Below are 25,662 nucleotides of genomic sequence, written 5' to 3' on the forward strand. Positions count from 1 at the left end.
GTCCCCAACTCTCCTCATGCCCAAAGATGAGGGGCTGGTGTCACCTACCATGCAGGCACACATGTGCCTCGGCATCGCCAGTACACCCATTCAGCATATGCAGGCACTGTGGTGATACAAGCCACTAGTGCTCGGGTAAGGACAGTGGCCCAGGTCATGGTGTGGGTCAGCAATGTCCCTTTGAAGCTGCTGAGATTTATGTGTGCCCTGAAATGTTCTGCTAAATCAGCATCACCGCCCTGGGGCTGGGATTCTTCTCACTAACTGTTGCCATGAGCATATGTTCCATTTTACACATGCTCTGCTCGGCTGTCCAAGCAACAAAATCCTCCAGCTTTAATGTTTTGGGAAGCATCTGCATCTCCCAGGAGGGAAGGGACAGGGGCCAGAGCCCGGGGTCAGCACGGCGGTTTGGGAAGCTTTTCCTGGCAGGGGAGCAGTGTGAAGCATTGCTCCCTGATCTGGCAGTGTTCAGCTTCACTCTTCTCTGTTTGTACATGGTGGCAGAATTTGATTTGGCTCGTGTCACTGAGGTTTGCGGTCTGAGATGCTCAGCACACCATGATGATGTCTAGCAGTGTGTTGGCTTGCTCCAGCAAAGGATTGTTTTGCCCTTATATGCATGGGCCTGGCAAGGATGAGCTCTGATCCATCAGTTTCACTGGTGCTGCAATAACAAGAAGTGATTATTTATTGTTGCTTGGACAACAATATTAGACCTTGGTGGATGTGACCTGGTATGTCATCCTGCCCACCAAAACATCCTGAGGACTCTGGTCCCTTTGGAAGGACTGTCCCAGGGCCAGGAATCACATACCCCACCAAGGGTGGTGTGTGAGCGGGTGATGGACATGACGAGGCTCTTGCACAGGGTTGGGGACCCCCACGGCCGGGCAGCCTGTATGAGTCAGAGCATAGGGACCCTGCAACATGCAGGTGGGGACATGAGCTCTGCTTTCCAGCTGGGTGGGGATAGAGGCACTCATGAAAGTGCATATAAAGGACAAACTCCCCATGTCACCCAGCAGCAAAGAGAGGAGGGGCAGAAGGGGCCAGCCGTGGCTTTCAGGCTGCTGTGGTGGCTAGAAGAAGGATTCCCTACCTTTGCACAGCCCTTCACTGTGCCACAGAGATGTCTCCTGTGTTGAATACAGATTGCTGCCACCATCCTTGTCCCCTCTGGCTGTTCCATCCCTGTTCTGTGCACCCTGTCCCCAGTACCCATCAAGGCTGTCTGTGTCGGGAGGCAATTTCTGTGGCTGCAGGTTGTGGTCTCCCCCAGCACGCTGCAGCACCCGGAGCCAGGAGGATAATGAGATCTTAATAGTCCAATTATACCCCATCGATTTACTCAGCACGTAATTGTTGGCGGCTGGGGCTGCCTGATGAAGCGCTTGCTCGGCTGCCAGCGGGGAGGGCTGTGCTGCACCGCCCAGCCTCGGATGCTCCTTGCAGCAACCAGCTGCTCCTCCTTGAACAGGGGGCTACAGGAGCAGCCCCCTCCCTGACCTGCTGGCCTCACCGCCCAGAACAGGCAGGGACAAGAGCGGCAGGTAGGGATGGGAGTGGGACCCCTGGCACCGTGCCCTGGCGTGGGGCTGCCCCCGGGTTGACATCCCCCCTGCTGCTCTGGGAGCAGAAGGGTTGTGCATCTCTGCCTGCCACTAAACCAGGCTGACAGGAGAAGTGACTCCCGGTGGGTGACAGTTTCTGCTGGCTGAGCAGGGCTGAGCCATCAGCCGTGTCTGGCAGCCTGCACCAGGCAGTGTGGTGGCTACCAGAGGTGTGCTCAGCTGGGCTGCTGGCAGCAGGAGCCAGCTCTTGAGCATCCACCTGCAGATGTTCCTTGCTGCAGCATGGCACTGCAGGTGCATCTCTGTGCTTTTCTTCTATTCATTTCCATTTTGAGCTTGTTGTGGCTGGGAGTCCCATGGACTAACAATGCCTAATTTGGAGGAGTCACTCTTAGCTGTGATTTTAAGCTTCCTGTTGAGATATTGCTGGTCATCCCTTGTTCTGGTGTTGTGATGTTAATAATGTTCTCTTTCGCTCTCACTGCACTTCTTTGGACTCTGTCCCATCTTGTCCCATTCCCTTTCTGGCCCCTACAAAGTGCCATTTCCATGATCTCACAATCTCTTTCCTGAGTGGCAGTGACTCACACTGAGCCTGCCATGCTGCACCCTGGTTTGTTTGCACCATCAGGCTCTGATGATGCACCTTGTCCTGCGCAAACACCATCAGCCTCAGGGGCCGGGGTCACAGAAAGTAGCAGGCAGCAGCAGGCAGAGCAGAGGCTCCCCATGACCCTGGGGACGGGGTGGGAGGTCTGTTCATCCCCCTTGGCCAGGATGGAGCTGTGCTGGCAGCTGGGACAGCAGAGCCCATTAAAAATCAAGCAGCCTGATGTAACACTGGGTGCGTGCTGTGGGAGCCTGAACCTGACACAGGGCCCTCTCACACCAGGGCTGGGGACCAGAGCAGGTGACACAGTGGATAAACCCCTGCCATGTTACCTTGGCATCCTGCTAATGCTGCAGCAGGGAAGCTATCCCCAACTTCCAGTAAGAAGCTACTCCAGGACACTCCTTGGGAGCTGAGTCCTTGCAGCATTAGGGACTTGTGTCCATCACCTCAAGCTTGATTGTGTGGCTGGAACACATGGGTGACTTGTTTCCCCCACTGTGGGGCTGTGGAGGCTGAAGTAAATGGGTGCAGCTGCTCCTTCTCTCTGGTGAGAAACAGGAGTGCAAAACCCCCATGGGGGATCTGGGCTGTTGGCTACTAATGCGAGTGCTGATCAGTCTATTGATCAAGAGTCTTTCTGTCCCTTCACACCCCCCTTGGACAGCTGTCAGGTGATGGTATGAGCAGCTGTGCTGGGGCTGCCCCATCTCTGCCCATCTCTCTGCCCTGGGCAGGCTGTGCTGGGACAAACAGCATGTGTGGGGTCACCTGAGGGACACCAGGCTACTTAATAGCTGCTGGTGCCATTCTCCTTGCTGGCTAGTCCTTGGCAGGTCCTTTGGCTTGGGGAAATAATTGCTGCACCCTGACATAGCCTCCTCTGCACAGCATCAGTGAGGTGAGGCTGGCATCTGGAAAACACCTATCCCAGCCCAAAATGCTGGTGCTACCTGGATCTCTGTGGGTTTGGTTGAGAGGGCAGCTGCCTTGTCTGCTCAAGACCTGGTGGATGGTTTCTGTGGCTGAGCTGGTGTCTGAATGACTGCTGCTGGTGGAGCAGAGCTGAGCCACAAGCAGGGGCCTGTCATACAGTTTCATCACATCAGCTGGCAGCAGCTGAAGGGTTAATGCCTTTGACCTGAGACAGAGAGGGTCTGGGAGATCCCTGGATGCTAACGAGATTGCAGCATGGAAGCTGGGGGGGAAACAGAAGAGGTGAGCATCCTGCTGCGGGTCACCCCCTGGAGCCAGCAGCCAGTCCTGGGCACGTGGGTCCCCACGGCGTTGTCTCCACAGCCCTCACCGGAGCGCTGGGATAGGACACGGGCGGCAGCTTTGGCCTGGACGGGTGCGCCGCGGTAGCCGCTGCCAAGCCGTGCTTCCTGGCGAGGGGAACGCCATGCCGGAGGGCTGCCAGGCCGCCCCAGCGCTCTTGGCAGGCGGCGGGGGGCTCGGAGGATGCGGGGCCAGCGCCGCTGGGAAGCAATTACCTCCCCGCTGCGTCCGGCCCTAATCCCCTCACACGGCGCGAGGAGCCGGCTCGCCAAACAAGGCTCAATCAGGTTAAAGTGTGAAGTCAGGATTAGCCGAAAGAATGAGAGCGTGGTAATAGCCCCGGCCTCCCCGCCCGGCCGCCGCAGCCCCCTGCGGCCCCCTCCTCCCCGCCCGCCCTCCGGCCCGCCGGGCTCTTGCCGCGGAGATTAAGGCTGCCGGGGTTTGTTTGCCTGAGTGGGCTCCCCACTGGGAAGCGATGTCGAACAGTTTTGCTCGGGTGCCCCGCTAAGTGCCGGGCAGGCCGGCGCCGTGGGGGGTTGGCTCCTGCTGCCGAGCCCCTGCCAGCCCCGGGGAAGCCGTGTCCCTGCGCCTGGCTCCTCGCTGAGGCTCCCCGGGTACCGGGGCGGGGGGGGGGGGGCAGGAGAGCCAGCACCAGGGGTATCTCCTGACCCGCTGCAGATAGTGCACCAACAACCATCAGGTATGCAGAGGGATATAAGACCTGAGCAGGGAAGTCTCCAGAACCCCAAACGCTTGACTACTGCGGCGCAGCTAGGGGGGGAATTGTGTGGACATAGCCTGGCCATAAGGCTTTTGGGGACGTGGAAGGAAAAGTGGACACCCTCCTTCCCATTGAGCAGCCGTGGGCTAGACCTGGACTGCTAATTAGCAAGCACCTGCTTGGTCAGAAAGCCCTGTGGGAGGTGAGCAGTGTCCCCCATCACCTCCTCATCCCTTATCATCATCCCCTCTTTGCAAGCCCAGGAGTATCAGAGCTGTCTGCACCCTGTGCCGTGCGGGGAGAAACTCCAGCTGCATGGTCCCTGTGGCAGAGGGATAGGAGGACAGTGGCTATGTGAATACATTGGCTCCTTGGACATCCCTGGGTTCAATAGCCAGAAACTTCTAAATGTGGAGCTTTAGGAAAATTCCTGGAAGAAAGTCCAGAAAGGGCAGCTGTGATAACAGGACAAGGGCTGCTTTCCTTTCCCCTCTTCTGTCTGTGCCCATTTGTCGACTGGTCCTCAGCGGAGCTGTTGGATCTGTCAGTGCTCATGGTCACTGCTGCAAGCTGGCACTCTGCATGCGATGGCAGAGACTTGCTTGTACTTGGCAGGGTGTGAGGTGGCACCGGCGCAGCAGCCAAGGGTGCTGCAAGCCGCATGCAGAGCGAGGAGAAGCCGTGCCATCTGCTGTTTCTTCCGTGCCAAAGTGTAAAGCAAACATAGCTGGGAGCTATGAAACACCAGGAGGGAAGGGGCCGTGCCTTCTTCCAACGCCGGGGCGAGGATCCTGCAGGCAAAGCATGTGTTTTGTCCTGGTATTGTCAGCTGTGTAAGCATGCCAGTGATGTAAGCCCAGTGCCAGGCCCTCTCTGGAACCCTCACATCCAGTGTCTGTCCCTCTTGGCGTCGGTACCCCCAATGGCAGCACTTCATCGGTGGCTGTCACGAAAAGCTGTGAAGGGGGGAGAAGCCTTGCAAAGTCAGTTGCAACCTAGCAGCGTTTGCCTTGCGAGCTGTAAGTGAGCAGCTTGCAGACAGACGCCTGGGTTTACTCCCCGGGCGCAATGGGACTCCCATGTGCTGCGAGTGGAGAAACACGAACAACGATTCCATGAGGGAAGCAAACAGGCTGCAGGCAGGGGCTGCCTGGGCAGGCAACAGTGGAGCTGGGAGGAGGGTGCAGAGCACCAAAGTCTGGTGGGTGCTCCCATGCTTAGCTCCACTGCGACTGGTTTAATGTTGGAGAGCAGGCAGCTAAGAGGGACTGTGATGCATTGCTAGGAAGAGTGGTGAAATTCATCTGGAGTTTTCTAGGGGCTTCCTTCTAGTACAACCCAAAAGGGAAAAAGGGTTTTGGGGCAATGCTACATTTTTCTGCAAGGTCGGTGCAATTCCTGGGGGTCCCTGGGCTCATTGCAACTCTAGCAGAGGATGAGAAGGTGTTTACTGGTGTTTTCCTCTCTGGAGAGTGCAAGGTGACCCCAATCCCTTTGGGCACAGCAAGCAGTACAAGCAGAGCAGGCAGCGCGAGCAGAGCGGGGAGTGCAGGCAGAGGGGTCAGAGCAGGCAGAAGGGTCAGAACGGGCAGTGTGGTCTGAGCAGCGCGGTCCGGGCAGCCTGGCAGTGCCGCCGTGTGGGTAGCGGGGAAACCACGGCTGCTGCGCGGCCGGCTGCTGGCAGGGGAGCTGGGCTTCACCCTCCCCAGGAGCGCGGTCCCCTCCAGGGGCAGCATCTGCCTTCCTCTGCCCCAGCAATGGTGCTTTAGCAGCTGGGTTTGGGTCCCCAGGAACGATGCAGAGCCATGCACCAGCCCCTGCCCGCTGCATACGGTGCTGGAGCGATGGGAGCTGTATGGGAGCTCCTTGGTGGCTGGGCAAGCCCACTGTCCTTGGGTTTTCCTTCTCATGCATCTGTGCAATCAATGCTGGTGCTTCTCTCTGGGAACATTACCCTGTTGTGGCAGTGAAGCTTTTGGCTGAGGTGAAGTCCCAGTTTGGAGACCTTTAGGTCATTTGCAAGCAGCCTGTTGGACACACCGAGCCCATTTTCTGGAGCAAATGAGGGCATGGGAAGGAGGGTAGTTGCTGTGCCTCCATCCTGACCCAGCACGACTGCCCGGGGATATCAACAGTGAACAGGTTTTGTGATGAAGCAGAGCTGGTGAGCCCTGAGTGTGAAATGCTGGCATGTAGTGATACCCCAAGCCACCTCTCAGGCTGAAATGGGGGCTGTCTGTGCTTAATCTTTGTGGGATGCCTTAGTCCTGCTCCTCACTCACCCATGGACTTGCTGCATCAGACAAAATGCTGTTTTGTGCCTCAGTTTCCCTGTGTCCTGAGGGAGCTGTGGGCTGTGCTGGCATGGGGCCATGGGCGTGCAGTGCAAGTACCCACTGAGCTTGGAGGAGCTCTTGGCCCTTGGACTGAAAGAGAATGGCTGCATGGGAGACATGAGGCACAAACTGGGGCACCCCAAGGATGGCATGACTTATGCCAGTCTATCTGGACCCTACTTGAAATAAGATTGTTGATTGTCATGGTCATTAAAAGCCAGCCCAAGCCTGGTGTAGGATCTGACCCACTGCCAGCCCTGCAGCACAGAGCCTGTGTTGGCCCGGTGTGCCCCGGCATTGCAGAGCAGGTAATTACACAGACAGTGCAATGTAGTGATGAAGTAATTAATGACCCGATTATTTGTGCCCTCTGAAGTGCGGGGCAGGCTCCATGGGAATGCCTGCTGCAGCCGCTAAGTGTAATTACCAGTTAATCAGCAGGGGCCTGTAATTATAGCAGTCAGAGGGTATTTAAGTACAGAGGGTTTTCCCGGAGCTATGCCCTGCTGCTCTGCTTGTCAGACAGCAGTTCCTGGGGACCCCCGGCTGCTTGAGGCCACCATGGATGGAGCCGGACTTGCCTCAGGTCAGCCAACAGAGTGATGGGCAACCGAGGACCTGAGGCCAAATTACAGTTTCCCAGAGCCCCAGGGGATCACTGAGTGCCAGGGCATGCCCCTGCCTGTGGCACCCTGGTCCCAAGCGGCATCATGCTTTGCAGGCACTGATCATATTTGTTTCTGTGTCTTTTTTCTGCAGGGACTTGAGTGAGAACTTCATCCAGGCCATCCCCAGGAAAGCTTTCCGTGGAGCCACCGACCTCAAGAACCTGTGAGTCCTGACAGGGATGGGCACAAGGGAGTCTGGGATCAGACCCAGTGTCAGGAAGCATTGGGAGCTACAGATCACTCTCTGCCTGGGCTGTCCCAGTAATGCTCCCTCTGTCTTCCTCCTTCAGGCAACTGGACAAGAACCAGATCAGCTGCATTGAGGATGGGGCTTTCCGTGCCCTGCGGGGTCTGGAGGTCCTGTAAGTGGCCAAGAGCTGGCTGGAGCCTCCAGCATGCAAGCCCCATGTGGGGTGAGGGTGTCCCTGGGTGCTCCCCATTCACAAAACACTTGCAGGCACACTCTCCCATTTATGGCATGTCCACCCTGACCTGTCCCCATTTGCTTTCCTGCAGGACCCTGAATAACAACAATATCACTTCCATCCCTGTGTCCAGCTTCAACCACATGCCCAAGCTGCGGACGTTGTGAGTGCCGGGGCCGTGGGGGTAGGAGGAACCCCCTGGGCTGGAGTAGGGTGTCCCCAGCTCTTCTCCTAGTGCTGGCAGCATCCATGGGGAGGGGATGGAGAGGACCCTCCTGCAGTGCATCCCCAAGCACTCCCACTCTAGGTGGCCTTGGGAACTGGCATGGATGCTCTCAGGCTCCTCTGTGTCCTCAGTGTACCTTTGTGCTGAGCCATGCTGGGGCGGCTGGAGGGCAGTGGGGTGTTCAGGAGCTGTCCTGGGGGCACTGACTGCCCTGTCCACCCGCAGTCGCTTGCACTCCAACCACCTCTTCTGCGACTGCCACCTGGCCTGGCTCTCACAGTGGCTGCGCCAGCGCCCCACCATTGGGCTCTTCACCCAGTGTGCTGCTCCAGCCCAGCTCCGTGGTCTCAACGTGGCTGAGATACAGAAGAACGAGTTCACCTGCTCCGGTGAGGGGGACAGGAGGCAGTGGGTACCAGGCAGGGACATGGACTGGGGGGACAAAGGCTGTCCCATTGCTGCAGCCCACCTCCACTCTGCCGCATGCCTCAGCTCAGAGCCTGAATGTATGCACTGGGCTTGGCTTGGGTCAGCACTCTTCCTGGTGTGGGAACACCTAAACCCTACCAGTGTGACAAAAGGTGCATCAGGCAGTGCCTTTCACATGGGGTTGGGGTGCACCAGGACCTTGTGCACCCACTCAAGGGTGCTATGAGCTGTCCCAGCACTCCGAGCTGTCCCCAGGCTCCATTCCTTGGGGTGCTGCCACCCATCCACCTGGCTCAGCTCTTTTCAATTTCCATGCTGGTTGCTTTCCCAAAGGACAAACAGACTCTGCACGTGCCCAGCTCTGCAGCTTGTCCTCTGGCTCCTGCCCAGCCATGTGCACTTGCAGCAATGGCATCGTGGACTGTCGGGGCAAGGGGCTGACAGCCATCCCTGCCAACCTGCCCGAAACCATGACAGAGATGTGAGTACATCCCCACACCATCATCACTGGCTATGGGTGTCTGAAGGCAGTGGGGACAAGGGGGCAAGCCCCACACTCAGCCATGCTGCCCTGGTTTAGCCCTGGATTTAGCTGCATTAAAAATGTAAATAGGGAAATAATCTCCTTAGGGGAATCCAATTATGGTGCAAAGCCCCTGCTGGGACGGCATGCAGGGCACTTGCAGGGCAGCAGGTTCCCCCAGACCCAGGGTACTGGGAGGGAGGAGGTGCTCCCCACACCCCAGCCAGCACGTTCCCCCCATCCATGGCACCCCTCTCTGACAGAGAAAGCCCAGACCACAGGCTGCAAGTTGTCCCTGGGGTGAATGGTAAAACCCTGGTGGGGTAACTTACTGCAAGCTTTTGGGTCTTGCAGCTCTCCAGCTCTGTCAGTGGGGTGCTGTGATTCAACCAGCCCTACAGCCCTCATCTGTCCCCCTTCCCTTTGCAGACGCCTGGAGCTCAATGGCATCAAGTCCATCCCCCCAGGTGCTTTCTCCCCCTACAAGAAGCTGCGGAGGATGTAAGTGTGCAGTCCTTGCCAACTCACCCTGAACCCCAACACTCTTCACACTGCTGCTGTGAGCCCCCAGGCCCCCACTCCGATGGGCTTGGGGCACTTGGTGTGACATGGGTGCCCCAAGTGGCAGGGCTGGGATGGGGCCTTGGATGCCCTCAGCTCTGTATGTTGAGTGCAGGGGGTGGACCCCTGGGCCCAGCAGGACATGGGGGCATGGGGGGCATGGGGCAAAGAAGAGGGAACCAGGGCACCTTGTCCTTTTGGTTTTCAGAGACCTGAGCAACAATCAGATCTCAGAGATCGCCCCTGATGCCTTCCAAGGACTGCGCTCGCTGAACTCCCTGTAAGTGCTCCTCACTGGGGTGTGTTGGGTGGTGTGGGATGGATATGGCATGCCCTGAATCGTGCCCCACACCACTCTCCCCCATGTCTCTCACACCAGTCTCTCTCTCCTAGGGTGCTGTATGGCAACAAGATCACAGACCTCCCCAAGGGTGTCTTCGGGGGACTTTTTGCCCTGCAGCTGCTGTAAGGCACTGGTGGCTGGGTGGGATGCTCTGCGGGGACACCAGAAAGAAGTGAGGTCCCCAGCGCCCATTGTGCAGTGAAGAGGATCCTCAGGCTCACCTTCCTCCCTGCCAGGCTCCTCAATGCCAACAAGATCAACTGTGTGCGAGCAGACACCTTCCAGGACCTGCAGAACCTCTCACTGCTCTCGCTCTATGACAACAAGATCCAGAGCCTGGCTAAGGGCACCTTCACCTCCCTGCGGGCCATCCAGACCCTGTGAGTACCCACACCAGCTCTGATGCCCAGGCAGGTGCCTGAGGGGAAGCACCATTCTTGGGTAGCCAGAGCTGGAGCTGGTGGTCACCCACTGTCTATGGTGCAGGCACCTGGCCCAGAACCCCTTCATCTGCGACTGCAACCTGAAGTGGCTGGCAGACTTCCTCCGTGCCAACCCCATTGAGACCAGTGGTGCCCGCTGTGCCAGCCCCCGGCGCCTGGCCAACAAGCGCATTGGCCAGATCAAGAGCAAGAAGTTTCGCTGCTCGGGTGAGAGTCATCCCCATCCCCGTGCCATGCTCAGCCCTGCCCCAGCCCCGTGTCCGTGTGCTCAGGGTGATGATGTGCTTTTCATTCCACAGCCAAAGAGCAGTATTTCATCCCAGGTAAGAGGAGAAGACACACATGTGTATGCATGGGGGTGTGCATGGCGCCCTTTCGGCCAGGCTGCCTGGGGGATGGTTGTGCTGGAGCCCCACAGTCTGGCCTGGAGCTGCATTTCACATCATTTCTGGTTGCTGAGTTCCCAGGTGCTGCAGTAACAAAACTGCTGGGTAGCAGGATGTGTTCCAGCATCTCCCCTTGTGCTGTTACCCAGATGGGCACAGAGGCATCCATGTGGTCCAGCTCTGGTTGCAGGAAAGGAGAGGGTGCTGGGTAACACAGCACCCTGTGTACCCAGGACAAATACCCCTGCAGATAAGGTGTTTTGGGCACGGAGAGGAGTAATTTGTGCATAGCTCTGGGATGAGGGGAGCTGGGGAAGAGCCCGAGACCAGCCGGGGTTGTGGGAGGACCAGAGAAGGGAGAGCAGGCACAGCCCCGGTGCCTCTGCCCTTGGGACCCCACACTGCCCTTCCCGGTGCACAGGGACGGAGGATTACCAGCTGAACAGTGAGTGCAACAGTGATGTGATCTGCCCCCCGAAGTGCCGCTGTGAATCCAGCGTGGTTGAGTGCTCCAACCTGAAGCTCACCAAGATCCCAGAGCGCATCCCACAGTCCACAGCAGAGCTGTAAGAGCCTCCTCCCTCCCAACCTGCTTTCCGTCCTGCAGCCAGAGCATCACCAGCGCTGGGGTTTGGTTCAGGGTTGGTCTGTGCCAGGCCCTTTGCAGCCACCTCCTGAGCTCTTTTCCCTGCTGCCCCCCCCCCCCCCCCCAGGCGCCTGAACAACAATGAAATCTCTGTCCTGGAGGCCACTGGCATCTTCAAGAAACTCCCACATCTGAAGAAAATGTGAGTATCAGGCAGGTACAGCTCAGTCAGGAGTGCCTGGGGGCTGGGGAGGCACATGGGGTCCTGATGCCAGGGGCAGCCTTGAGTGTGAAACAGGGGGCATGGACCAACCCAAGGGTCACCTGAGGAATTTGCCATCATGGGGAGCTCAGTGGGTCACGGGGGAGGCAGGTTTCAGGTTGAGGTTGGGGCAGAGGCCCCTGTCCCAGCCTGCTTTCCCCTCTCCACAGCAACCTCAGCAACAACAAGGTGTCTGAGATCGAGGATGGGGCATTCGAAGGGGCATCCTCCGTCAGTGAGCTGCACCTCACCGTCAACCAGCTGGAGTCTGTGCGGAGCGGAATGTTCAGGGGCCTGGATGGGCTGAGGACCCTGTGAGTGCCCCTTTCTTCATGAAGACAAGGATGGGGATAACCCTGCTCCTTGCTCCTGTGCCCTGCCTGTGATCCTGGGCTGGTGCTTTCTGCATCGCTGCTCGGCCAGCTCAGGAGTGACTTATCCATCCACTGGCTGTACCCAGAGCTGGGGGGCAGGTTTTTGCTATTCAGGGCCTGGCTCAGCAGCAAGGTGGGCACAGCCCAGGCACTGCCAAGGTGGGTTCCCTCATGATGTCTGCCTGTGTCCCCTTCCTTCCACAGGATGCTGAGGAACAACCGCATCAGCTGCATCCACAACGACAGCTTCACAGGGCTGCGCAACGTCCGCCTGCTCTCCCTGTATGACAACCAGATCAGCACCATCACACCGGGTGCCTTCGACACGCTGCAGTCTCTGTCCACGCTGTAAGTCTCGGGCCTCAGCAGGGATACTCCCAGACTGTCCCCATCACACTGGGGGGGCGGCAGGGGGAACCCTTGCCCATTGGGTGCTCAGGTGATGCCCTCACACTTCCTCTTGTGCAGGAACCTGCTCGCCAACCCCTTCAACTGCAACTGCCAGCTGGCCTGGCTGGGGGACTGGCTGCGCAAGAGGAAGATCGTGACGGGGAACCCGCGGTGCCAAAACCCTGACTTCCTCCGGCAGATCCCGCTCCAGGACGTGGCTTTCCCCGACTTCAGGTGTGAGGAAGGTAACTCACGGGCCCCGTGGTGCCGGGGGTGAGAGGGGATAGGGCTGCTTATCCCAGGCTGGCACCATGATCTGCTTGTCCCAGCATCATCCTTGCTTCCAGGATGGTCAGCAGTGTCCTGTAACAAGCCGGTAGCTCAGAGGGGACTGTCAGCTCTGATGATGCACATATTTCCCTTCCTGGTACCCAGCCCTCAGGGCTACGTTCAGATCCCACAAGATGCTCTGAAGCTGGGAGAGGAGTTTGCACCCACTGCACCCTGTGGCCCTTGTACATAGGCAGGTCTGTGCTGGCAAATGCTGTGCCCTGTGTGCTGGCAGGAGCGGGTGTATAGGCAAAGCCCACCAAGATTCCTCCTGCTTCTTCCCTTCCCAGCCTCACATGATGGAGCTGGGCAGATGGAGCAGGCGGGGAATGTGCCTGTTGAGAGAAAAGACTTCTTTTTAAAGTTTTTTTTTTAATTTAGAACAGCTTTTGAGCCCTCTGTAAAATATTTACAAACACATCACCATTTCTTCTGCTTTCCCTCCTCCACCACGTCAAACGCTGAAGGGTGCTTCCTGAGCCTTTCCCAATGGTGCGAGATAGCATACGGCTGTTCTGGGGATGCCTCTCCCGTGGGAAGGGGGAGCAATGCTGGCTCCTCCAGCTGCTCCATGCAACCACTGCTGCCTCTGGGAGACGGGTGAAGGAGGCTATTTCAGGAGGACTGGCAGGGCTGAGCTGCTTCTCATGCACCCTCCTCTCTGCTACCCCTGGGACTGGGGTTTTGCTTGAAAAGGGTGAAAATCAGAGCAGCCTGGAGCTGTCTGACAGCATCCATCCGAGTGGGGCAGGCGGTTTCTGGGTGCAGGAGTGATTCCTGCACTGCTGACTCTCAGCTGGTCTGAGGCTGTTGCCCACAGCACCCTCCTCTGGGGGAGTGAGGATATGGTTGGCATGGGAGGGGAGCAGTCCTAGGTGAGCACAAGGCATCGAGTCCAGCCTCAAGTGGTGCCCCAGGTGACTGTGGCTCTCTGTGCCCGGTGCAGGTCAGGAGGAGACGAGCTGCATCCCCCGTCCGCAGTGCCCGCAGGAGTGCACGTGCCTCGACACCGTTGTCCGCTGCAGCAACAAACACCTCAAGGCCCTGCCCAAGGGGATCCCCAAGAACGTCACGGAGCTGTAAGTGGTGGCCGAGGGCCCAGGCTCTGCCACAGACTTTGCAGCTCTGGGTGAGGGGTTGTGCAGGTGTTGGGGCAGAGATGCCCCACAGCTCTCTCCCACAGCACCATCCTAGCCTGGCAGTGACCCTCACCCAGCCAAGGGACCCTGTCCAGCCCCCACCCCAGCAAGGGGCTCAGTGGGAGACTCTGCTGACTCAGGGCTACTAATGGTCATGTGTAAGGGGTTGTCACAGCAGCTGGGTCCCTGCTCTTTGGCATCTTTGGGAGGGGGCAGCTGTGGTCCCCAAGGAGCTCTGCAGTCCCAATCAGCCTGCCATCAGCAACAGGGACAGGGCCACCCTGCCTCTGCCAGCTCTGCAGCCCTGCTGTGCCATCACCTCTCACCAAGGCTGTGGGGATACTCTGGGCAGCCCCAGCTCCAAGCACACAGGCAATGGAATGTGGTTTACCTGGGTGTCAGGGAGATACCCAAGCAGCCGTGCCAGCTCTGGATGTGCAGTAATGCCCGTTGCTGTGAAAGGGGCTCTGCTCCTGTCTGGAATGGGGGACAGCAGCAAGTCCTGTGTGCAGGTGGTGCAGGCACTGGTTATGCACATACATGTGTATAGCAGCACCTCTCACCCCTGCGCTGTCTCACACACCCCTCCTCTCTCTGCATCCTCCACAGTCTCACACGTGCCTTGGGACTGGTTTCTGCTGCCCACACTCACACTGGATGTGTAAGCAGAGCACATGGCTGGCTGCGCTCACACACGTGGGCTGCTTGGAGGCTGTCCTGGGGACCAGCACACAGAGCTCTCAAGTGTGCCCGTGTGCTCTCACACTACCTGCCCTGCAGCCCAGGGGTCCCCTGAGAGCCCCAGGCCCTGCATGCTGGGAGAGAGGTGATGCTGGAGATGCTCTTTAGGCACATAAGAAGCTGCACAGGAGAACTTGGGGGCAGAGGGAGGGATCTCTGGCTTCTCAGTCATCTTGAGATGCCTTTGTTCTCCCTTGCAGCTACCTGGATGGAAACCAGTTTACTCAGGTCCCGGGGCAGCTCTCCACCTTCAAGTACCTGCAGCTTGTGTAAGTAGGCAGGAGCAGGAGGCCAGGCAGGCAGCTGGTCCCACTGCTGGCAGTGGTGGGCAAGGACAGGGGCTGTCCCCAAGGTATGTGATTCTGGGGAAGGGCCTGATGGTGTGCAGGGACCCCTGACATCCCTCTGCATTCCTGCTGTGCACTGGGAAACAACTGACTGCAGTGATGCTCAGCCCCTGGGTGCTCACAGCCTCTGGTGGCAGTGGGCAGGTGGCATTCCTGCCACCACCCTGTGTGCCAGCCCTGCTGCTCTCTTGGAGGCTGTGCTGCTGTTTGCATCCCACTGCAGCTGAGTGGACAGGGCAGCACCAAGGGGGGGACAGGGCTCAGCTTGCTCCAAGCCCTGGGGTTTCTGTTTTACAGTGACCTGAGCAACAACAAGATCAGCTCCCTGAGCAACTCCTCCTTCACCAACATGAGCCAGCTCACCACCCTGTAAGTACGGTCCCTGTGGTATGCCACAGAACTGAGCTGTGGGGGGCTGTTCCTAGGGGACCCCGAAGATTGTGGGGTGCTGGGGACACCAGGGTCTCTCCGCTCCGTGTGGGTGAAGCTATAGTTTGATCTGACACAAAGGGAGCATGCAACCATGGGGTGGGCTTCTTGCAGCACACAGAGGTGCCCGCAGCACTGTGCTGCCTCCTTCTTGCCCTCTACAGGATCCTCAGCTACAACTCCCTGCAGTGCATCCCTCCGCTGGCCTTTGAAGGCCTCCGCTCCCTCCGGCTGCTGTAAGTACCTGCCCATAGCCCTGCTCACAGCCCCTGCTGCTGCTTGTGTCCCCGTGTCCCTTGTCCTTGCTCAGGGCTGGGTGCAGGTGGGCAGGGTTCAGGCTGCAGGAGCAAGGGGAAAGGACTCAGCCTCTCGGAGCACATGGTGCCTTTGCAGCAGTGACAGGGTGGTGGGGTCCAACTCTGCTATCCGTGCCTGGACCCACGGGGTGCTGCAACCCTGCTGGTCACAGTCCTTGCTGCCCACCCTGGAACTATGGGCATTACAGGACCCTCTGTTCTCTGCAGGTCTCTCCATGGCAATGACATTTCCAGCCTCCCCGAGGGCATCTTTGCAGATGTCACCTCCCTGTCCCACCTGTGAGTATCTCCTGCTCTGCAGGTGCAGGGCTGGATGCATGCTCAAGAGACCTTTAAAAACCATGGGGCTAAGCCCAGATTCTCTGGGGGCTGAGCTGTCTCCTCTCCTCTTCTCTGGGCTGGTAGCTGGGACAGTGTTTGTGGGGCACTGATGTGCTCTGGCCCCAGGTCCAGGTGTGCAGCTGAGCCTCCCAGTGCTTCTGGTCCTTGATGGAGGTGGTGTGGGGTCCCACCAGGTCCCCAGGGTCCCTTAACATGCAGGTGAAGCCATGCAAGATGCTGGCACAACCATGGGTTGGCAGGGACTGCTCTGACCCATGCCAGCGTGTCATTAACCTCCTGCCAGGGTCCTCACCCACAGCAGCCCAAATCTCTCACCAAGCATCCTCCTCCCTCCTCTTTGAGGGACCCTGTACTGCAGGAGCACAGCCCCATACCCATCACCCAGGGCAGGGATTTCACTTTGTTCAGGATGACTTTTCAGTCCCTTCCCTGTTCCTGCTAAGTGGTTCCTACCCACCCTCCCGTGGCTGGTCCTGCTCCTGGCATCCTGGGGCTCTCAGTCTGTTCCTCCAGCCTGCAGAGAGCATCTTGATTTCCAGTCCTGGCCTCCCCGTTTCTTGGGAGCAGCACTGCTCCTTCTGGTCTCCCCTGGCTCTTCACTGGCTCTCTTGCTGAAGCGCAGTGCTGCGGGTTCCCAGAGAGCTGAGCTGTGTCACCAGCCGGCGCTGTTGGTGCTGTAGGAGCAGGTTTGCAAGCACCAGCAGAGCTGCTGTCCCTAGTGACTGCCTCCCTGCCTGCCATCTCCTTCCTTCATCACACCTGTCAGTCACACTGGTCCTCCACCGCTGCTGGCCTTTGCAGTGAAGGAGGGTGCAAAAAGGCATTGAACCCCTCAGCCTCACACAGCACCCGCTGCTTCCTGCCCTGCTCTGCTGTGGATCAGGGCAACCCTGCTCTCTTGGAGCAATTCCTTGCCCTCCCCTAATGCTGTCCCTATGAGCTCTGGCTGTGACCTTGCTGCTTGTCCGCAGCAGCCTGTCCCGGTGCCCCTACCCTGCACTGTGCAGCAGAGCCAAGGCTGTCCTCAGCTCCCGTGCACTGGATCTGATGTTTCTGCACAGCCTCAAGCCCAGGCAGCTTTGTCCAAGTACTGGAGAGGGTCTCACCAGGATTTCTGTGTGGGCAGTGGAGGAGAGCTCCAGCACAGAGCATTGGGACCCCCAACACATGGCAGCCCAGCCAAGTGATAGAGTTGTGCTCAAGGTCTCCAAGCCTGGTTCCCTCTGAGGGGCAATGGATGCAGTTTTGTCCTTCCTCTCCCTGCAGAGCCATCGGGGCCAACCCCCTGTACTGCAGCTGCAACCTGCGCTGGCTCTCCAGCTGGGTCAAGACAGGGTACAAGGAGCCAGGCATTGCCCGCTGTGCAGGGCCCCCTGAAATGGAAGGCAAGCTGCTGCTCACCACCCCTGCCAAGAAGTTTGAGTGCCAAGGTGAGAGGTGCCTGTGTTGTCCATCTGTCCATCCTCAGGCAGGGCAGCAGGTGCCATGGGGGCCCAGGCTATCTCCTGCTTGGTGCCTGATGTTCTGTGAGTGTGGGGGACTCCAGCATTTAACCTGTTGAGCTGCCCTGAGGAGGGGGCAGAGCAGGAGGCTTGTCCCTTTACCTGGCTGGTGGCACGTCCCTGTGTGACTGAACATGTGGCTGTCCCCAGGTCCTTGGTGGGGCAGGCTCTGCTCCCTACTGTGGCTGGAGCTCTGACCCTCTGCTGGTACCCACAAACGGGCACCTCTCCATCACTCTGTACTACATCCCTGGCTATCTCTGTGCCTCCCCTCCCACAGGCCCACCTGCCCTGAGCGTCCAGGCCAAGTGCAACCCCTGCCTCTCCAGCCCCTGTCAGAACCAGGGCACCTGCCACAATGACCCCCTCGGTTTCTACCGCTGCGCCTGCCCCAGCGGCTACAAGGTACCATGGTCCCTGGGGTCCCCAGTGCAAGGGAACATGTCCCTGCAGAGGGGAAAGGAGCAGCAAGGGCTGCCCCTGGGGCTCACTGCCAGCAGGACTGTCTGCCCTCCCTGCACACCACAGTGCTGCACTGAGTGTGATGGGGCAGGGAGAGCTGGGCACAGTGCTGTGCCACCCTCCTCGCTCCCACCTCTCCATCCCTCCCCAGGGCAGGGACTGCGAGGTGGCACTGAGCATCTGCTCCTCCAACCCCTGCCTCAATGGGGGGACCTGCCAGCCTCAGGATGGGGAAGGAGCTGGCTTCAGGTGAGTGCTGAATGGGAACCCAGGAAGGATGGGTGTTTGGGCAGCAGCTGGGATCCCCAGCATCCCTCAGAGATAACATTTAATGCTTCCCTCCCCTTCTACGTGCTCCCTTAGGCATATAGCTGGGCTATTGCATTCGTGTGGTAGCTCCAGCCTGTGCTCCTGCTCTCTGCAGCTCTGCCTATGCCTCCTGCCAGCACAGCACGAGCAGGGCTAAGCACTGGCTCTGCTTCCCTATGTCCCCAGCCCTGCAGGGCTGAGGGCACGGGGGACAGAGCAGGTCCTACCACCACAGAAGGCATGGGGAGGGATAACACAGTGGGATTTGGGGCTGGGATGTGGCGGCTGCAGCAGGGTTGACTGTGGGATGGGGCAGGATGTGGCCTGGGATCACTGCTGCTCCCTGCAGGGCTGCCATGCCCTTGCACAACCCTCACTACCCTGAACTCTTCAGGCCATTCCAGGAACCAGAACACAATTAGTAGATGAAAATAGCTATCAGGATGGGGTGAGGAGGTGGGCTGCACAGCCACTGCCCCCCCCCCAGTGCTGAGTGGCCTCTCAGCCTGTTGTCGTGGCAACTCAGCATCCTCGCAGCCTGCTGCGGCTGCCATCCTCCCTGCGCCTGCTGTGCTGCTTGTTTCACAGGAACCACCCCAAAATGCTCCATTTCCCACCCCTGTGCCCTGTGCCCCATGCAGGTGCCTGTGCCCAGTGGGCTTTGAGGGTCCGAACTGCCATGCCACCAGCGACCCCTGCAAGGAGCACATCTGTGAGAACGGGGGCTCCTGCGTGCCCACTGCCACCAACTACACCTGCCTGTGCCCTGCTCACTACACAGGTACCCGGAGTGAGGGCTAAGCATCCCCAAACCTCACAGGCCTGGCAGGGGTATGTGCCCACTGCTTCTCCCTTCTCACTGATGAGAGCTAATAGCTCCTCTGCCAGCTGTCCCAGTGCCCATCACCATGGCCTCTAGGCCCAGCCACATTGATTTTGGTACATTCAGCTGAGCCCCCACACCGTGGGATGCCCTTGGTGCCTGACTCAGGCAGGAGCTGCCTGCGGCCACAGGCCACAGCCATGGAGCCCCATGACTATGGGGGCCTGTAGCAGTGCAAGCTCCTGAGCATCCCTGGTATCCCTGTTTCTACACTGCAGGGGATTTCTGTGAGCAGCCACTGGATTTCTGCTCAGCCGAGCTCAGCCCGTGCCAGCACGGCTCTACCTGTGTCTCCACAAGCCAGGGGCCCAGGTGAGCTCCCTCTCCTCAGACTGCTTTGTCCCAGCTGCGTGGTGGGGGAGACTTGCTTTTGTGGGGCTGCAGCTCAGAGGCAGGGAAGGGGTTATGGGGAGGGGGATGCCAGGAGGAGCAGGTACCCCCAGGCACTGGGGAGAAGGAAGGCGCAGCCGTGAGCCCTCCTCCTGCCCCAGATGTGAATGTGTGCCCGGCTACGTGGGGAGCAACTGCAGCGAGGACTTCGATGACTGCCAGGACCACCGGTGCCAGAACAACGCCCGCTGCCTGGACGAGGTGAACGGCTACTCCTGCCTCTGCACCGAGGGATACAGGTACTGCTGGGAAGATGGGGGACACTGGGGATAGAGGGGATAGTTACATGGCACTGTGCAGGAGGAACCAGTCCTGGCTACCATGTCCATCCATTCGTCCATGCATTCATTTCCTTCAGTGCAAGAGGAAGGTTTGGGGCTGGAGGTGTGGGTCTTCAGGGAGGAAGGCTGGGGGAAGCCAGCATCCCTGGGGAGGGACCCCAGGGCAGCGCTCAGCATCCAGGCATCCCTCAGATGCCACTGGCTGGAGAGCTTCCCTGGGGACCCAAATCAGTGGAGGGCTGTCAAAGCCCCATAGGGAGCTCTCCCATCCCCATGCTTAGCAGCACCCTTGGCCCCACAGCGGCCAGCTCTGCGAGATGCCGCCCCCTGCCGCCAGCCAGCCCGGCCTCTGTGAGCGAGCCGAGTGCCAGAATGGGGCTGTGTGTGTGGAGCGGGGTGCCCGTGCCCTCTGCCAGTGCCTGCCCGGCTTCGGCGGCCCCAAGTGTGAGAAGCTGCTGAGCGTCAACTTCGTGGACCGCGACACGTACCTGCAGTTCACTGACCTGCAGGACTGGCCCCGGGCCAATATCACCCTGCAGGTGAGGGCTGGGGGGGCATGGCGATGGGGGGGGGGGGTGACAATGGGGGTGCTGCCCCAGGGATGTGGGCTCTCACCTCTCCCCTGCCAGGTCTCCACTGCTGAAGGCAATGGCATCCTGCTGTACAATGGTGACAGCGACCACATGGCCGTGGAGCTGTACCAGGGACACGTCAGGGTCAGTTATGACCCCGGCACCCACCCCAGCTCAGCCATCTACAGGTACCTACCACCCCTTTGCCACCTGCCGTGCACCACCACCCCCATTGCAAGGGCTTGGGGGGTGTCCCCAGTGACCCAGCTGTCTCCACCAGTGCTGAGACCATCAATGATGGGCAGTTCCACACCGTGGAGCTGGTGACCTTCGACCAGATGGTGAACCTCTCCATCGATGGCGGCAGCCCCATGACCATGGACAACTCGGGCAAGCACTACACACTGAACAGTGAGGCCCCCCTCTATGTGGGAGGTAGGACAGGGGCCTGAGGGCTGACCGGGGGACGTGGAGGGGTGGTGGTGGGGACATGGGGTACATCCGTGTGTGCTGATGGTTCTGCTCTCCCCAGGGATGCCTGTGGATGTCAACTCAGCTGCCTTCCGCCTCTGGCAGCTCCTCAACGGCACCAGCTTCCACGGGTGCATCCGCAACCTCTACATCAACAACGAGCTGCAGGACTTCACCAAGACACGGATGACGCCAGGGGTGGTTCCGGGCTGTGAGCCCTGCCGCAAGCTCTACTGCCTGCACGGCATCTGCCAGCCCACTGGTGCCCAGGGCCCCGTCTGCCACTGCGAGCCTGGCTGGGACGGGCCCCACTGCGACCAGCCCCGCGGCGGCCCCTGCCAGGGGCACAAGTGAGTGTCCCTGCTCCGCTGGCTACCCCACAGCAACAGTCTTGTCCCATTGTCTGCCCTGCAGTGACCCATCTGCTCCGTTGGCTGTCCTGAGGCAATGATGCTGCCCCATTGGCTGTCCAGCAGTAATGGTCCTGAGCCATTTGCTGCCCAGTGTGACCCACCTGCCCCACTGGATCTCTGACTGCCCCATCACTACTGCCCTATTCCATTGGCTCATTGGCTGCCCCACCACAGCAGCCTCACTCAGCTAGCTCATTGTCTGCCCCTTCCTCCTTGGCTGCCCCACCACGACTGCCCCACTCCATTGGTTCTCTCTCACTGTCTGTCATTCATTGCTCTTCACTGGCCACCCTCTCATGCTCGCTCTCTCCATTGGCTGCCCTCCCTCACGGCCTGCCCTGCCCACCCCTCCTACTGCCTGTCCACTGCGGTCCCCTGGGACTGGCTCGTGCTGCTGGTGCCATGAGCTGGCGGTGCTACTGCACTGAGCTGTGGGGTGCCACACCAGACCCATGGCATGATGGCTGTGCCATACCAGTGCCATGCTGGTCCCACATGCAGTGCTGTGCTGGTGCCATGCTGGCACTGGGCCATGCTGGCCCCTGACAGTCTTGGGTGCCCACAGGTGTGTGCACGGGCTGTGCCTGCCCCTCGACGCCCTCTCCTACACCTGCCAGTGCCATGAGGGCTACCAGGGCACCCTCTGCAACCAGCCCACTGACCCACCTGACCCCTGCCACCGCCAGCCCTGCGCCCACGGCTACTGCCGCCTCACCCCGGGTGGCCAGCCCACCTGCGAGTGCCACGACGGCTACACCGGAGCCCTCTGTGACCAAGGTAGGAGCTGGGGCAGTGGTGCTGGGGGCAGGAGCAGCCCCATGCCGGGATGCCAGTCTGAGCATTGCTGTCCCACAGAGCCGGAGTGCCGCGGCGAGCCGGTGCGGGACTACCACCAGGTGCAGCGGGGCTATGCCATCTGCCAGACGACGCGGCCAGTGGCCTGGGTGGAATGCCGAGGGACATGCGGGGGCCCCAGTGCCGGCTGCTGCACTGGGCTGCGGCTGCGGCGCAGGAAATACGCCTTCGAGTGCAGCAACGGCGCAACCTTCGTGGAGGAGGTGGAGAAGCCCAGCAAGTGCGGCTGCAGCCAGTGCCTGTGAGCGGCCACTGGCCCTGGTGAGCCGGGGGGCCAGCGGGGAGCCCTCCCAAGAGCCAAGGACCTCGCTTTGGTGCTGCTGGCTGGGTGTTCCTGGACTGCACCAGAGGAGCCCTGCGGAGGGCAGAGCTGTTGCATCTCGAGGGTTGGGAAAAAAGGAAAAAGAAAACCCACAAAGCAAATGTGTAGATAGAGAATTTTTTAAGAACTGCAGCTACACAGACGTGTGGATAGGGGGTGGCCACTGCCCAGCTCCCCCCATCCACTCCATGCGGCACTTGGCCTATTCCCCAGTGCAGCCCCACAGCCACAGAGGGCAGCATCTGCATCCCCTGGTGTGTCCCCTCCCTGGAGGCCCCATCCCCTGTGTCCAGACCAGTGAGCCAGGGTCTTTTCCAACACCCGGGGCTGGAGCAGAGGGGCTTGACATGGCAGAGCTTCTTGGGCTGTGGCTGGCAGAGGGCTGTGCAGTGTAGCTGACACCCTGTGGTCCTGCGAACCCGGAGCGCTGCTTCACATCCTCTCCTCTGGCAGCCCTGGACTCCCTGTTGAGGATCTGCCATTGCCCTGATGGTAGCAGCAGTGAGTTCCCAAATGTCAGCAGCTCCACTGCCACAGGCTGACCCACTGGTGGCACGCCAGGGCTGTGCGCTTGCCAGCGAGGCTCCAGGGTGCTTGGGCACAGCTCCAGCCTATTGTGGTGGCACAGGTGCCATGGAGCAGGACCAGGGTGGTCCCAGGCACACTCTGTGGGTCACAGGCAATGATGTGCAGATTTCTGGGGGGGTCCCAGCACCAGCCCTGCCACTGTGCCATTAAGATGGAGAGGGGCTCCAAGCACCCTCAGCCCAGCTGGGTGGCTCTGCTCAGAGGTGTGGAGCAGCACAGACACCTTTTTCCCCCAAGCTCAACACTGTGGAATGGGTTCTGCTGCTGGGCAATGATGCTCTGTGTCCCCATGGTCCAGCCAGCAAGGGTATGACAGCTGGGGTGCGGGTTTGCCATGGCCATCACCGGTGCCCGTCACTCAGGACCTCAGCCTCGTGGGTGCCAGGGCTGCCTGAAGAGGCTGAAGATGCTCAAGCCTGGAGCTGACACTGCTGCCATGACAGGTCCCACCAGATCCTGGACATGGGTGCTGATGCTTGGGCAGCTCCTCTCCAAAGTCAGCAGTGCTGGTGGACACACTGTGGGACCAGGCCCAGCACCACTGCCAGTGCAGCACAACAGACCCCATGGTGGGGTGCTACATGCACCCAGCTTCCACAGCAGCATCACTGCCTGTGGGGACCAAGGATGGTGGGTGCCGGACCTGGGACACTGCACGCAGCTGGACAGTGCATCACCGTGTCACCGGGGTGGACAAACTCATCCCAGGGCTGCAGCACCAGGTTTCTCCAGCACACTGCTCCAGCGCATCGGCATCAGATCTGCACTGCAGGCTGTGAACTGGCTGTGGGCATCTCCACTGCTTGCATCCAGCTTTGTGGGTGCCATCACCATCCCTGCTCACCAATGGCATCCAGGACATTCCCACCACCATGGGGATATGTTTCTGCCATCGACGCCCTCTCCACAGGAGCCCCCTCTGCTGCACAGAGGAGCCAGGACATGTCTCATTCTGCCCATGGCCCAGCTGGGGCTTGGTTGTGTTGTGTTTCTGTTCTTGCTGTACGCTAACCGCTAAAGTATCTCTTTATACAGAATACTTACAGATTCTAATATATATTTGTATTTCATTTTGTTATAGTATTTTTATATGTTCGGGGTCAACAAATGATGTTTTCTTTTTGTTTACAGATGCTACTGGGCAGGAAAATGACGGTGGCTTTGTTTGCCTGTGGGGTTTTTGTGTGTCACTGTTGAAGACGCTGGTTTGTACTAGGCTGGCGAGGGAGGCATGAGCATCCTTCCGCTGGCAGAGGCTGTATTGTTTTAGGAGATGTTTGGTATTGTCTATGTTGTCTTCCATGTGAACATGACATTTATTCATTCAGAGGCTTGGCCTCTTCTTTCCTGGAGGGGAGAAGGGGGTAGCTGGTGCTGGGGAGCTGCTGGGAATGTGAGGAGGTGGCACAGGCTGGGAAGAGTTGGTCCTGCCATGGGTGATGGAGCAGTCCTGGCCACCTCTTCGGGACAGAGAATTGCCCACATAGAATCACCTAAGTTGGAAAAGACCTTCAAGATCATCAAGTCCAACCATCAACCCAGGACTGCCAAGGCCACCACTAAACCATGTCACTACATGGGGCAGGGATGTGCATCCTGGGCTGAGGGCTCATCACTGGAGAGAGCTGGGGTTATTCATTCAGTGCCTTGCAAAAGGAGCCATTATTCCCTTTGTCATGAGCGGGGCAGCATTACAAACCGCAGGGCTGGGTGCCTGCTGCCATGATGCAGTGGCTGCAGGGGACATTGGGCACCTATAACTCTTTGGGGTGAGGGAGGGGGATCCTGGGCAGGTCCCCAGGAACACCGAGCAGTTGTACTCTTTGTCCCACAAATCCATGGCGGAAAACAGCACCACCAGCTCAGACACCAGTAAGGGAGCACTCAAATCCCACCTGGTATTTATATACCCCCCCTCTCTGGAGGGGGGTCCCCTGCTTTGGGCACTCGCTCACCTTGGCCTTTCCCCAGTTATCACACCAAACACATGTTGATATCAAAGAAACGTTTAATAAGCTGCAATAAAATACGGACCTTTAGAAAGCTCATAGGGTGAATATCGACAGTGGAGGAAGAAAAGAAAACAAGGTGGTGGGAATCCTTGAGGAGTTCAGATCTGAGTCAGGGACCTTTTACCTGGAACAAGAACACAACTTCTTCCATAGGCTAGGATGAAATAAGACAGGAGCACAGAGTTCACAAAATGTCAACACTTAGAGAGTCGATACATATTCAAAGTTCAAATGACCCAGCTCTTATAGCTATACATATTGATTTAAAGCAACTTAATATAACTTTATTTTCTTTTTATATATACACTTTCAAAGGTTCGTCAGGTGAGGTATGTAAACATTATCTAATGGAAACCCCTCTCCACATTTCCAACCGAGAATTCACAGCAGACAGTTCATTTTCCCAACTCGCCATGCATTACTTCCTGCTCCCCAAAGCACCCGGGAATGCCGTCCCAAGGCACAGCCACCGGCTCCATTTCCCACCGCTGGTCTGTACAGTTCACATTGCTTAGGCTCAAACATACAGTACCGGACAGGAGGACTTTTCAGCTCAGTGTCTAAAATTCATACAGAAACAAACAGAGAAACAAAACTCTCCCGGGGAAGCAGACACGGATGAAGGAAACACATTTGCCATCAGGGTGGAGATAACAGTTAAACAGTGAGTGTCTTGAGTGAAAGAATCATTGGGGTGTTGTTGCTTTTTTTCCTTTGCTTTCTGTTTTGTTTTGACCCACCTGCTCCAAGGGCAAAGGAACCATGGGGATGGTGAGGGGTCCTGCAGGGCCAGCACCCAGCAGCACTCCCCATGCCACCCTC

The 25,662-nt window shown here is 58.7% G+C and overlaps 1 protein-coding gene across 3 annotated transcripts in view; it reads left to right on the forward strand.

Annotated features, from left to right (window-relative positions):
• The window catches only part of SLIT1 (slit guidance ligand 1), a 60,920-nt gene extending 36,763 nt beyond the window's left edge, over window positions 1-24,157 (forward strand). The window contains exons 5-37 of one of the 3 annotated variants that reach the window (XM_034061434.1): window positions 7,279-7,350; window positions 7,478-7,549; window positions 7,704-7,775; window positions 8,064-8,227; window positions 8,601-8,748; window positions 9,220-9,291; window positions 9,560-9,631; window positions 9,745-9,816; window positions 9,931-10,074; window positions 10,181-10,344; window positions 10,437-10,460; window positions 10,945-11,089; window positions 11,237-11,311; window positions 11,542-11,685; window positions 11,950-12,093; window positions 12,214-12,380; window positions 13,412-13,544; window positions 14,546-14,614; window positions 14,990-15,061; window positions 15,286-15,357; window positions 15,646-15,717; window positions 17,047-17,210; window positions 17,563-17,687; window positions 17,896-17,993; window positions 18,695-18,834; window positions 19,155-19,248; window positions 19,428-19,565; window positions 19,909-20,367; window positions 20,460-20,614; window positions 20,712-21,000; window positions 21,629-21,840; window positions 21,919-22,179; window positions 23,960-24,157. In XM_034061434.1, coding sequence (XP_033917325.1) covers window positions 7,279-7,350; window positions 7,478-7,549; window positions 7,704-7,775; window positions 8,064-8,227; window positions 8,601-8,748; window positions 9,220-9,291; window positions 9,560-9,631; window positions 9,745-9,816; window positions 9,931-10,074; window positions 10,181-10,344; window positions 10,437-10,460; window positions 10,945-11,089; window positions 11,237-11,311; window positions 11,542-11,685; window positions 11,950-12,093; window positions 12,214-12,380; window positions 13,412-13,544; window positions 14,546-14,614; window positions 14,990-15,061; window positions 15,286-15,357; window positions 15,646-15,717; window positions 17,047-17,210; window positions 17,563-17,687; window positions 17,896-17,993; window positions 18,695-18,834; window positions 19,155-19,248; window positions 19,428-19,565; window positions 19,909-20,367; window positions 20,460-20,614; window positions 20,712-21,000; window positions 21,629-21,840; window positions 21,919-22,163 — 4,288 coding nt within the window. In that variant the 3' untranslated portion in view covers window positions 22,164-22,179; window positions 23,960-24,157. Of the gene's footprint in view, window positions 1-7,278; window positions 7,351-7,477; window positions 7,550-7,703; window positions 7,776-8,063; window positions 8,228-8,600; window positions 8,749-9,219; window positions 9,292-9,559; window positions 9,632-9,744; window positions 9,817-9,930; window positions 10,075-10,180; window positions 10,345-10,436; window positions 10,461-10,944; window positions 11,090-11,236; window positions 11,312-11,541; window positions 11,686-11,949; window positions 12,094-12,213; window positions 12,381-13,411; window positions 13,545-14,545; window positions 14,615-14,989; window positions 15,062-15,285; window positions 15,358-15,645; window positions 15,718-17,046; window positions 17,211-17,562; window positions 17,688-17,895; window positions 17,994-18,694; window positions 18,835-19,154; window positions 19,249-19,427; window positions 19,566-19,908; window positions 20,368-20,459; window positions 20,615-20,711; window positions 21,001-21,628; window positions 21,841-21,918 lie in introns of all 3 variants that reach the window. The other 2 variants (XM_034061435.1, XM_034061433.1) reach the window with 2 other exon arrangements.
• Window positions 24,158-25,662: the final 1,505 nt, after the last annotated feature.

Source organism: Melopsittacus undulatus, chromosome 4 (genome assembly GCF_012275295.1).
Source record: "Melopsittacus undulatus isolate bMelUnd1 chromosome 4, bMelUnd1.mat.Z, whole genome shotgun sequence".
Classification (NCBI taxonomy): domain Eukaryota; kingdom Metazoa; phylum Chordata; class Aves; order Psittaciformes; family Psittaculidae; genus Melopsittacus; species Melopsittacus undulatus.